The sequence below is a fragment of the Corylus avellana genome, chromosome ca7, assembly GCF_901000735.1.
Source record: "Corylus avellana chromosome ca7, CavTom2PMs-1.0".
NCBI lineage: Eukaryota > Viridiplantae > Streptophyta > Magnoliopsida > Fagales > Betulaceae > Corylus > Corylus avellana.
In genome coordinates, this window is record NC_081547.1 from 11,282,056 (window position 1) to 11,295,645 (window position 13,590).

The 13,590-nt window shown below is 37.0% G+C and overlaps 1 protein-coding gene and 1 long non-coding RNA gene across 2 annotated transcripts; one reads left to right on the plus strand and one right to left on the minus strand.

Annotated features, from left to right (window-relative positions):
- Nucleotides 1-1,144: 1,144 nt before the first annotated feature.
- Nucleotides 1,145-2,202, plus strand: LOC132187859 (zinc finger BED domain-containing protein RICESLEEPER 1-like). The gene is made up of 2 exons (XM_059602294.1): nucleotides 1,145-2,071; nucleotides 2,167-2,202. Exons 1-2 carry the CDS (start codon nucleotides 1,145-1,147, stop codon nucleotides 2,200-2,202), a joined length of 963 nt encoding a protein of 320 aa, XP_059458277.1.
- An 8,037-nt stretch (nucleotides 2,203-10,239) lies between these two features.
- On the minus strand, nucleotides 10,240-10,715 carry LOC132186176 (uncharacterized). Its single transcript, XR_009440728.1, has 3 exons — nucleotides 10,552-10,715; nucleotides 10,377-10,462; nucleotides 10,240-10,262 (listed from the first exon to the last, which is right to left on the minus strand). It is a non-coding gene; the product is annotated as an uncharacterized LOC132186176 (long non-coding RNA).
- Nucleotides 10,716-13,590: the final 2,875 nt, after the last annotated feature.

Genomic DNA, 13,590 nt, shown 5'->3' on the forward strand with positions numbered 1-13,590 from the left:
TGGATCTGGTGTGTCTGCTAGTACTGAATGCACACCAGATGAACATATTAATCTGGTTTCTCCTGCTGTTGTTGTATCTAGGGATGGGGCTGGTCCTGGGGATGGGGATGGGGATGGGGATGGGGCTGGTGGTGAAGGTGGGTCAGTTGCCTTTCAAAGGAAGGAAAGGCAAAGGACTTCCAAAGTCTGGAATGACTTTTCTTCTATTGAAATAAATGGTGTAAAAAAATCCCAGTGTAATTGGTGTAAGAGGTTGTTTTCTGTAGGGAAATCTAGTACTACCTCCACCCTTAGTAGGCATCTAGCTGCTTGTGTGAAGTTTGGGGAGTTGAATAGCCTTAAGAAGCAAAAGACTTTCTCTTTTGAACCTAGTGATGACAATGATGGTTTAGGGACTTTGACAAACTTTACTTTCAATGAGAAGAAAGTTAGAGAACTTGCTGCCCATATGGTACTTCTACATGAATATCCCTTTAATATGATGGAGCATGAACTTTTTAACAAGTTCATGAGGGCTTGCACACCATATTGGAAAAAAATTAGCCGTGCCACTGTAAAAAGTGATTGCATTGCCACTTATAACATTGAAAAGAAAAAGTTGAAAACACTTCTAAGTGGGATTGATAGGGTAAACATAACTACTGATATGTGGACCTCCTCCCAAAGGGTTTCATATATGGTGGTTACTTGCCATTTTGTGGATTCTAATTGGCTACTCCAAAAGAGGATTTTAAATTTTTGTAATGTACCTCCTCCACATTCAGGTGTTGTTATTGCTGAAGCCTTAAGAAACAGTTTTATTGAATGGGGCATTTTGGATAAAGTACTTACAATAACTGTTGATAATGCTAGTGCTAATTCTGCTGCCATTGACATTTTGAGAGATGATTTTGAGTTGAGGGGTAGTTTGCCTATTGGGGGCCTTATGTTTCATGTTAGGTGTTGTGCTCATATTACCAATTTGTTGGTGCAAGCAGGGCTTTCAGAAATAGGGGAGATAATAGATTCTGTTAGGTAGGGGATTAAATATATAACGGCTTCTGAGAGGCGGTTGATTGCATTTAGTGATATAGCAAAGCGTTTGGACTTGGGTTCTAATAAACTTGTTTTAGAAGTTCCTACCCGATGGAATAGCACCTACTTGATGTTGAAGACTGCAATTAGGTTCAAGGAAGTGTTTCCTAGATACCATAGAGTAGAGCAAGCTTTTCTGTGGGTGGTAACTCCTGAACAGTGGGAAAAGGTTGAGAATGTGAACCAAGTTTTAGCTGTTTTCAATGATGTGACCAATGTTGTCTCTGGAAGTGACTACCCTACATCCAATCTGTTTCTACCTGAGGTGTGGAGAATGAAAGAAATTGTGGATATTAAGGCTGGGGATAGGAATGAATATATGAGATTAATGTCAGCTAAGATGAGTGATAAATTTGATAAGTATTGGGGTGAATCTAATATGGTGATGGCCTTAGCTGCTGTGTTGGATCCTAGATACAAAATGAAGTTGATTAGGTTCTGTTTTCCTATCATTTATCCACTTGATACGAATGGTGATAGTATAAAGGCTGTGTTGAGTACTTTGAAAGAGTTGTTTGAGGTTTATGTTGCTGCCCATAATGCATCTATCATTCAACAACAAGCAGCTGCTGAAGTCAGTGCTGCTACTACTTTAATTGCCTCTGTTACAGAGGAAGTTTCTGGTGGCAGATCACGTTTTAGGCAACATGTTAGAAGCAATGACATCATCCGGCCCATAAAAACAGATTTGGATGTATATCTTGAAGAAGATGTATTCATTTCTGATAGTGAGAATGGGGAAGACAGTGATGCAAACTTTGATGCTTTGGGATGGTGGAAATCCAATGCCTTAAAGTACCGCATCTTATCTAAGATGGCACGGGATGTATTGGCTGTTCCAATCAGTACTGTTGCTTCAGAATCATCTTTCAGTGCGGGTGGTAGAGTTATTGAACCCCATAGAGCATCATTATCAATTGATACTGTTGAGATGCTCCTATGTGGTGCAGATTGGGTTAGAGCACTTCATGGCATTAAGAAAAAATGTAGAATACCTGTAAGTTTTATGATTCTGTTATTTTATTTATTTCAATTTTCAACCTCTTTGTTACTTATAATTTCACTTTATTAACTTTGTGTTTGTGTTTGTAGAAAATGGTGGAAGTGGAATTGCCAAATGTGCCGTGAATGCTGTTTTCTCATTTTTCTGTGAGGGATTCTCTGAAAAAACTGAATTTGTTTACTGTTTTCCTATGCTTAGTAAATATGTAATTTGAATGTCACATTTTATTTTGATGTTATGTTCTGTATTAATTATTATACTTTGCTGCCTTTGTTGGAACTTGGAATGTTGGACATTTGGATTTCCTGTTGTTCTGTATTAATTGTTAAACTTTGTTGGCTTGGTTGGAACTTGGAATGTTGGACATTTGGATTACCTGTTGTTTTGTATTAATTGTTATACTTTGCTGGATTTATTATAAATTATAACTTATAACTTATAACTGCATGGAGATTCGGAATTTAGGTAATTTACTTTGTTAACTTTTCCAGTTTCATTTGGTTGTTTTTAAGTTTATCTATATTGCATATACTGGTTTTTCTTATCTGTAAATTTGTAATCTTTATAATAGGTTCATTTTGAGTTTGCTTGTAATCTTTTAGCCTATATCATGCATCAATTTGTGTTCATTCTGCCCTCCCATTGTTTTTGCAGATCTGGTTTTTGAACAATCATTAAAATGTCCATTTGCAATTTTGCTTAATCTTAAGTGATAATTCTCCCTTGACATGTTGCAAGGGAGTTAAATACTTCTAACAATTTTTTTTCCATTGAATGCAGTGACTGTCTTTGTGGGTTTATGGCAACTAGGGCTGTGTAATTTAGGTGCATATTTCTCATTGGTCTAATCTTGTATCTTTGTATGAATTTGATTATATTAAGTTGTTCATGTAAATAGTTTTAAATCATTGAATGCAAGTTCTTTATGATTCTGTTATTTGATTTATTTCCATTTTCTAAGCTGTTTTTTACTAGTAATTTCACCTGTTTTAATTGTGTAATGTCACTGTAATCTTTATTAGAGGTTTATTTTGAGTTTGCTTGTAACCTATTATTAGCCTATATCATGCATCAACCTGTGTTCATACTTGCCTCCCATTGTTTTTTGCATTTTTCATATCTGGTTTTTGAACATTCATTAAAATGTCCATTTGCATAATCTTAAGTGATAATTCTCCCTTGACAAAATGCAAGGGAGTTAAAAACATTTAACAATTTTTTTTTCTTTGAATGCAGTGACTGTGTGGGCCGTGGCAACTAAGGCTGTGTAATTTAGTTGTATTTTTCTTATTGGTCTATAATCTTCTCTTTTTCTGAATTTGTAACTAATTTTAAATCATTGAATGCAGAGAGTCATAGAGCCAGTTTGTGGCAACTGCAAGTCTGCAATTGGGAACCAAAAGTGATGTATTTTGTTTTAAGTAATCTTGCTGTTTATGTTCATTTTGAGTTTACTTGTAATCTCTATTATAGGTGTATTTTTATTTCCTTGTAATCTTTATTATAGGTTCATTTTGAGTTTGCTTGTAATCTCTATTTTAGGTTAATTTTGAGTTTCCTTGTAATCTCTATTATAAGTTCATTTTGATTTCCTTGTAATCTTTATTATAGGTTCATTTTGAGTTTGCTTGTATTCTCTATTTTAGGTTCATTTTGAGTTTCCTTGTAATATCTATTATAAGTTCATTTTGATTTCCTTGTAATCTCTATTTTAGGTTCATTTTGAGTTTGCTTGTATTCTCTATTAGGTTCATTTTGAGTTTCCTTGTAATCTCTATTTTAGGTCCATTTTGAGTTTGCTTGTAATCTCTATTATAGGTTCATTTTGTGTTAGATTGTAATCCCTGTTTTTGGTTTATTTCGAATTTGCTTGTAATCTATGTTATAGGTTCATTTTCATTTAGCATGTAATCTCTATTAAAGGTTCATTTAGAATTTGCTTTGTAATTTCTATGATGTTTATTTCCAATTTGCTTGTATTTTGTCATATGGCTGTTTGCTGATGTAGGTACACTCATTACTCATACAATTATATTGAATTTCTATGATACAATGATATTGAATTTCTATGATGAATTGTGTTTTTGTCCATTGAATTTGAATTTTTACTTCTTTTTTATCCATTAACGAGCCTTAAATGGGCTGGGCCACACACTTGAGGCTTGTTTGACCCATTTAATCGGGCTCGAGCTCGGGCTCGGGCTCGACAAATGGACCATTAAATGAGCCATAAACGGGCCGAGCCACACATTTAAGGCTCGGCAGGCCCGTTAACCGGGCTCGGGCTTGGGCTCGGGCTCGATACACTTAAAATAAATTAACCCATCATTTCCGAGCTCGGGCCGAGTCGAGCCACTCGAGTACTCGACTCGGCCCGAATTCCTCATTCTAGTGAGCCCAAGCTCGATCCTGAGCCATTGTTGTTTTCAATGAGTCGAGTTCGGGCATTGGTATTGTAGCTCGGCTCGAGCTCGAGACCGGCTCGATTATTTCGCATCTGTAATGAGCCGATCTAGTATTGGCAAAGCTCGGCTCGGACCGGCTCATTTACAGCCCTACTTTAAAGTAGTCCTCATGTATATATTTATAAATCCTTCAAAACATTATACATATATAACTATATATTTTATACATAACCATAGATGACAGTGAGGGTCTACGGCTAGAGTGGAAAAGAAGAAAATAACATTAATGGGAGAACCTATTAAAACGACAATCAAGATGGCTGGTTTTAAAAATGTGAGTTTGGCACATAGTCATAACTTTATTTTCTCTAAGGACAAGTAGGGGTGAGATATGGCAATGGAATCACGTATAGAGTAAAAAAAGCAATCCCTCTTTCCTACTTCAAGACCACACGGCAACTAAGGCAAGAAATACTAAAATTTTGACCAAAACACTTGTGCTCTTATATATATATATATATATATATATATATATATATATATAAAAGAAGAAGAAGAAAAAGCAATCTTTGAGGCAAGAGAACCATACCTGACACGCACACTGAGGAGAAGAGAGCACTAAGAAATTTTTGGTGTGCTGTAAGAGTATAAGAGCGGTTGACTTGTATAGGGTTTGTCTTATACAATTAAATAGGGTGGGCAAGAAGAGAAAAAAAAAAACATAAAGGGTTTTCAAAGGGTAGGTGGCGAGCTTAGGGTTTTCATTTTTTTTTTCTTTCCTTTTATTATATATATATATATTATTCGGTGGTCCATTTTCATTGTTAACTTAAGCCAACCCTTTTAAAAAACCTATGGGTCAACTAAAAATACCCTAAAGGAACTTTAGGATTGTCACCGTGCGAATGATTCCTTTTTGTATTTTCTCCCTTATGAGATGTCATTAGGTGATTCAGGTAAGGTGGTTTGTGGCTAATCTGAAATAACTGGTTTAGGGGATGACACATCATTGAATGACAAATCAGGAAGTGATAAGTCATGAGAATCTAAATTGGAGTGTGAATTAGATGTGTCATGTATGAATGCAGGCAGAATAGGGTTATTTGAAAGATTAGACATGAATGAATGAAAAATGCCATTGGAATTAGGATGAATGAGACCATGAATATATGGAAAAATAGACTCATGAAAATTACATCTCTGGAAACAAAAACAGATTTGTTGGCTAAATCTAACAAATGATATCATTTGTATCTGGTAGGGTATCCTAAGAACAAACAGGGTTTGGCTCTAGGATCTAGTTTATTTCTATTTCTTGAAAGTGTGGAGGCATAACAAAGACATCCAAACACCTTTAAATGTGAATATGTAGGAGGTTTAGAAAACAACATCTCATATGGAGTTTTGTTTGAAAGTAAAGGAATTGGGGTTCTGTTTATGAGATATGCAGCAATGGTAATACAATCATACCAAAAAGATATAGGTAGATTAGCTTGAAACCTAAGCGATCTAGCTACATTGAGGAGATGTTGATGCTTCCATTCAACTCTGGCATTGAGGTGATTCTACACAACTTAGTTGATGTAGAACTCCTTTATTAGAATAAAATTTTGCCATATTGAATTCAGGACCATTATCTGACCTTAATGTTTTGATTTTGGAACGAAAATGAGTTTCAATGAGATGAAAAAATGATTGAATATAAGTTCTGGTTTGATCTTTTGATTTCATCAAATGAACCCATGACGGCTAAAATCATCTACAATGGTTGAGAAATAATGGCATTCATTTCTGGAACTTGCAGAAAAGGGTCCCCAAATGTCACAATGAATCATGTCAAAAAATTTATTGGATATAGAAGAGCTAACTGTAAACTTTGATGAAGTTTTTATTCAAAGTCTTAACGTTTTCAATACATAAGTGCCGTATATATACAGCCTTAAACCCAGGGTATCAAAGTTAATTACAATACAAGATTTTCCTTAGATACCAAGGAAAACATTTTCCTTGTTGTACAAGGAACACGTTTTCCTTGTTGCACAAGTGTAAACTCTTGGTATGATTGAATCCCTTTGATTGGGAGCTGTAGGATCTTTCCATATTGGTTTTGAGAATTTGCACCGCCTCTAACTTCTGCGTAGCTGCGATCGAGCGCACTCGGTGTGCGATCGATCGCGGAACCCGAGAGTATTTGAGTTTCTCCACCGTGACTTGCGATCGAACTCACATTGGGCTTGCGATCGATCGCTGAACCCGAGAGTAGTTGAGTTCTTGCGATCGAGCGCACTGAACTTGCGCTCGATCGTGGAACCCGAAAACACTGAGCATGATATCTTCTAACACCCTCTCGCAAGCTGATAGGTGGAGGAACCACCATCAGCTTGGACTTAAGAGAGAGGAACCGAGAAGATGAAAGACCTTTAGTCAACACATTTGCAACTTGATCATTGGTGGAGATGAACTTGATAACAACATCACGATTGAGGACCTTTTCTCGAACAAAATGATAATCCACCTCAATGTGCTTCGTACGAGCATGAAATACTGGATTGGATGCCAAGGCTAAAGCACTTAGATTATCACACCATAGAACAGGGGGTACTTTGAGAAATATGCCAATTTCTTTGAACAACATCCTAATCCAGAAGAGTTCGGCTGTGGTGAGGGAGAGAGCTCGATATTCAGCTTCCGTGCTTGATCGAGAGATCACAGCCTGTTTCTTTGCACTCCAAGCAATAAGACAATCACCAAGAAAGACAGCAAAGCCGGTGGTGGACCTGCGGTCATCAGGGCATCCTGCCCAATCTGAGTCACAAAAGGCATTGATCTGCAAGTTACTCTTGGTGTAGTACAAACCATGATTGGAAGAACCATTAAGATACCTCAACACTCGTTTGGCTGCAACCCAGTGAGCAGAGGCAGGGGCATGCATGTGTTGACAAAGTTGATTAACGGAGTAAGCAATTTCTGGACGTGTAAGTGTACAATATTGTAAAGCACCTACAATTTGCTTGTAAACTGTGGGATCAGTCAAAAGATCACCTTCATATCTAGAGAGTTTGGAGCAAGAAGCACAGGGAGATTTGGATGGTTTGGAGTCTGCCATGTGTGCTTTGCTAAGTAGCTCAAGAATATACTTGGTTTGGCAAAGATGAAGACCAGAAGCAGTGCGAGTAACCTGAATGCCAAGAAAGAAACTTAAGGGCCCTAAGTCCTTTAGAGGAAATTCCTTCTGCAACTTCTTAATGAGGGCAGAGATAATGGCAGGGTGAGTACCAATAATAAGAATATCATCAACATAAACAGCATGTACACTTGAACAGAGCCATGTAAGTAAATAAACAAAGAGGTATCCACTAAAGATCCCTTGAATCCAAGTTCCAACAAGAAATTAGAGAGACGAGTGAACCAGGCTCTAGAGGCTTGCTTGAGACCATAAATGGCTTTGTGAAGTTTACATACTTGATCAGGTGGCGTAGTGTGAACAAAACCTGGTGGCTGCTCCATGTATACCTCTTCTCCCAATGACCCTTACAAAAATGCATTAGACACATCAAGTTGTTTGATGGGCCAGTCAAAGTGGACAGCAAGAGTAAGAATAATTCTAATGGTAGAAGCTTTGATCACGGGACTAAAGGTTTCAGTGTAGTCAATACCACTTTGTTGATCAAAGCCCTTAGCTACTAGTCTTGCCTTGAACCTCTCTATACTTCCATCGGCTTTCCTCTTGATTTTAAATACCCATTTGTTTCTGATCACATTGTGAAACTTGGGTCTAGGGCATAAAGTCCAAGTGCAATTTTGAATGAGAGCATCATATTTCAACTGCATTGCAGCTTTCCATCTTGGATCAGTGGCAGCCTGTCTATAGGTCACTGGTTCAAACTCAGGTAGTGTGGCTTGGTAGAGTTGGAAATCAGGGAAGGACTTAGGTTGTAGTGATCCAGTTCTAGACCTAGTAGTCATAGGGTGAGTAGGTGGTTGTGGTTTAGATGGGACAGAGGCTACTGGTGAGGTTGATCCATAAGATGTTGAGGGAGATGGTGAGTGAATAGGGGATGCAGGGATAGATGGAGCAGGAGCTGCAGTATGGTCAGAAACAGGGAGAAGTAAGGGAGCATCACCTTGTGCTGTAATCTTGGATGGCGATGTGAGTTGACTTGATCCTTGGCAGGGAATGATTGCTCATCAAAGATGACATGCCTCGATAAATATGCTTTGTTAGTGACAGGGTCTAGACATTTGTACCCAGCAAAGTTGTAGCCTAGGAAGATACATGGCTTAGATCTATTTTCTAGTTTGTGCAAACCAAAGGGCCTAAGGAGAGGATAACAAAGACAGCCAAACACTCTGAGTTTTTGATAGTTTGGTTCCCTATGATAGAGTTTAAAGTATGGTGAATGATATTGCAAAACTGGAGTAGGGAGCCTATTGATGACATACACAGCAGTGAGAGAGGCATCAACCCAATACTTATTGGATAGATGGGAGTGAGCTAAGAGGGTTAGGGCTGTTTCAAGAATGTGTCTAAGTTTTCTTTCAGCCAAACCATTTTGTTGAGAGGTATGAGGACATGTTTTCCAATGAAGTATACCATGTTTTGTTAGAACTGATTGAAACTGGAGAGAATTATATTCACCTCCTCCATCAGATTGGAGTTGTTTGATTTGGGAGGTGAACTGATTTTCTACTAGAAGTTTGAATTTAACAAAGTGTTCAAAAACTTCTGATTTGGTACGTAAAGGATAGATCCAAGTAAATCTTGAAAAATCATCAACAAAGATAACATGGTATTTGTAGCCACTAACCAATTGAATTGGCGATGTCCAGACATCGGAATGGATTAGTTCATGGGGTTGCTTGGATACACGATTGGATGCTTGAAAATGCTGCTTTTTACTCTTGCCAAGTTGACATGAAATGCATGTAGAATTTTTATTAAAATTAAAACTTGTAACAGGAAGAGAAGTGTTCTTGACTAGTCCTGGGTATCGGTCAAAACGGTCCGGTTAAGGACCTTATCGGTTATTAACTGATAATTTTCGGTTAAACGGTTTATTAACCGATACCGAACCAATAAGAATTTTAACCGATAATTTTGGTTAAAACGGTACACGGTTAAACGGTCCGGTTAAACCGGTTAACCGATTTAACCGAGAGCTTTATATTGATTTATTTTGTTGGGCCAAAAACCAAAAATGAGTTTTTTTTTTTTTACTTTTGAGAGCCCAAATACTTTTTGCTGGACTAAAATAACTTATTAAAAATGAGTTGTTTTAGGGCCCAAATACTTTTTGTTGGGACCCAAATATTTGTTTTTTGGGCTAAAAATTGAAGCTTTTTTATATTGATCCACTTCAACTTTTTTTTTTTTTTTTTTTTTTTAATATTATAAAATACATTTTTCCAAAGCAAATGGACTAATTAACATAATGAATGCTAATTAGACTAGCAAAACTAGTTAATGAAAAATGCTTTTACCAAAGGCAAAGAAATCTCATCAAATGCCATCACTTAAAAAAAAAACATCAAACCTACCCAAACCCAAATTAAAATAAAATTCATTAATGAATAATAAACAAAGTATTAACTAATTAAAGTCACTTAGCAAAAGGAAAATAAGTCATGGGCAACACCATTACACAAATATAAAAGTGAGAAAACATAAAGATAGTGATCAATATGGATAAACATCAACATCAACACGGTTACACAATAATTTCCTTGAGCCACCTCAAACATAGATTATCTTCAAGACTTCAATTCCTTAAATTTGCTTCCTTCAATAATCCAACAAATCAAAACATAAATAAAGTGAATCGCTATTAGTAATTAATATTAAAGAGTAAGAAATAAATATCAAATAAGAAAAAAATAAGATGCAAAAAACTTACCAAATACTTTAAACAAAACATTACCCCGCAAAGTTCATCCATTAAGCCTTAATTCGCGTCAAATGTGAGGGAATTAGACAAAATTTCTACCACAATGAAATTTTTAAAGGATTAGTAAAAATAATTTAATCAAATAATTAGAATAATGAATAAATTTGAAATTAACAAATATTACCCGACTCAAGCTTGTAGCTTTCTTCATCTTCAATATCAGGCAAGAGTGACTCAACATACTGAAAATTGGGAGAAGATCTCAACCAATTTTGACAACAAATAAGAGCTTCCACTGTTTTCGGAGCCAAAGAACTCCGAAAAGGATCTATGATGCGACCTCCGGTGCTAAAGGCCAACTCAGAAGCAACATAAGTAAGTGGAATTGCCAGGACATCTCATGCTATCTCGGCGAGAACCGGAAACTTTACCTTATTTACCCTCCACCATTTTAAAATATCAAAGTTGTCACTTGGTGTCTTCACCTCTTCCGTATAATATTGCTCTATCTCTGTCCGACACATCATCACATTTTTGGACGCCCGAAATGAATGGTAAATAGCTAAAGCATCTTTCTTATTAGTACCCACACCCACACCTTCGGAACTTGTGCAACTACTCTCTTCATTTCCAAACCTAGCCCCATTTTCATTCTTAGCATATTGCTCATATAACCGGCTCAAGACATCCTTTAATTTGGTAACAATTTCTTTTGCTTTTACTAGACCCACATTCGTCGGGAACCAAAATTCCAAAACATTTATCTTGTAACGTGGATCAAGCACCAAAGCAACAAACAACAAGGGGTTAATAGCCAAAAAATTTCCCCAATACTTATCATATTTCTCTTTCATTTGCATTGCCATGGTACTCAATGAATAATCATTACTTTCACAATACTCATCCAAACAATGATAAACATTTTGAAGAATACCAAAAAAAAGTTAGAAGTTGAGTACAAGGAACCCGACATCTGAATTGTTTCGTCATAAAACACACACAAGAATTTAACAATGTGTCGAACCTTATTCCAATCATCTTCATTTGGAGCCCCCAACACATCCCTCCCTCCACAATCATCATTCAAATAATGTACAAAATTCGAATCTTCATCTAACATAAGATTAAATGCCCTTTCATACTTTTGTGCCACCTCCAACATGGTATAAGTAGAGTTCCATCTAGTGGAAACATCAAGAGTCAAGGAAGACCGACACCCAAGATTCTTCCTTTCTACACAAGACTTAAAGAGGGCTAATCTTTGGAGGGATCCCTTCACATATTTCACCATATTTCGGACCCTTTCAATTGAATCATGTGCACCCTTCATACCCTCCTTCACAATTAAATTTAGAACATGGGCACAACACCTCACATGAACAAACTCATGGCGACAAATAACATCATCATTGGACATATTTCTTTTACTAAACTCACTAATTGCTTTATCATTAGCACTTGCATTGTCAAGTGTTATCGCCAACACACGGGTAATCCTCCATTCCACCAAACATTGCTCTATTTCCTTAGTAATCGTTATTGCCTTGTGATCCAACACTTGGCGAAATGCCAATATTCTTTTGTGATATTTCCAAGTAGAGTCAATGAAATGTCCCGTTACAACCATATAATTCATATTCTGAATCGAAGTCCAAGTGTTAGTTGTCAAACAAACCCTTTGACCAACCATCAACAACTTCTTTTTGATTATTTCTTTTTTGGTCATAAACAACTTAACACAATCCTTCATCACTGTATAGCAAGAAGGAAGCTCAAAAAGAGGCTCAAGAACCTTAAACATTTTCTTAACACCCATCTTCTCCACAATTGAAAAGGGAAATTCATCAACAATGATCATTTCACAAAGAGTCTCCCTAATAAGTTTTTCAGAATACTTCCCAACAATTAGGTTATTACCAATACTACCATCACTCTGACTCTGCCCGGCCATAAAGATGAATTTAGATTGAGAGCCATCTGTTTTTGCTTTTAAGCTCTTATACTTTTGGCATTTTCTGAAATGGTACAACATGCTAGAGGTGCCATTGTTTGTCCCATGACATTTATACTGAGCCCCACAATAGTTACAACTTGCAATAGGAGCCTCTTCAGAACTATTTGCATATTTAGTAAAATGGTCCTATACTGAAGATCTTTTTGTTCTTAATCTTTTTTTACAAGGGATTGGGGGTCGTTGACCACGAGTCCGACCATGAGATGCTCCCCTAGAACCCCTAGAACCAGCACATCTAATCCCTTGGGTATCAAACTCATCAGATTCATTAATATCATCAAAGGTTTCTTCATCAAATGTGTCTTCATCAAAGGTTTCATTATCATCTATGCCTATGGGACAAGAAGCACTAGTTGATGTCGAAGGTCAAGGTGCAGCCATATGAACTTCTGAAGTAAAAAGTAATAGTTGATTTTAATTAGCTAATGTGACAATGTTTGACCTGTGGGCTATGACTAAAACTCAAACTAATGGTTGGTTTTAATTAGCAAAATTAATTTGCTGATTTATGGTGTTCATAAAACTGAGTTTTTCACCTAATAGTGCAAAATGCAAATCAAGGATTCAAGATGCATGTGTAATGTGTTATCCAGTGAACCCGTGGCCGTGGGTACCATAAAATAAGCTAAGAAAAGTTTTCCCATTCTCAACCACCAACAAATCAACAACGAAATAATATCAAAACACAACACTGAAATACCCATTCTAAATCTCAACCAACAACCAAAGATTTTCCAAACTATTGAGCATAATTCATAAACGATTTCGTTACCTGAAGCAAGGGCTCAGAGCTTGATTTGGTGGGAAGTCGGAAATTGGAAGTGAACTGAAATAATTCACACACGGTGCACTGCTTGAGGTCAAAGATGCCAGATAAGAAAACAACAAAAGAAAAAAAAAATTCCAGAGTTTACGGTTTACCTGTAACAGAGAGGCGAGGAATCAAGCGTTTCTGATCATACTGGGACTTTGGGAGTTTGGGACGAGTGGATTTGGTTGAATAGGCTAGGCAATCGGAGATTCAGATCAAGTGAGCAACGGCCGTGCAAGGTGCACTTACAGAGTTACAGTGGGTTCACTGGGTTCGACCGTTCGAGACTTCGAGTCTCGCGAGAGAGGCGAGAGAGGGGAGAGACCAGGAGAGTGAGAGACTCGGCTTGCGAGTTGCGAGAGAGGCGAGAGAGGGGAGAGACCAACAGAGTGAGAGAC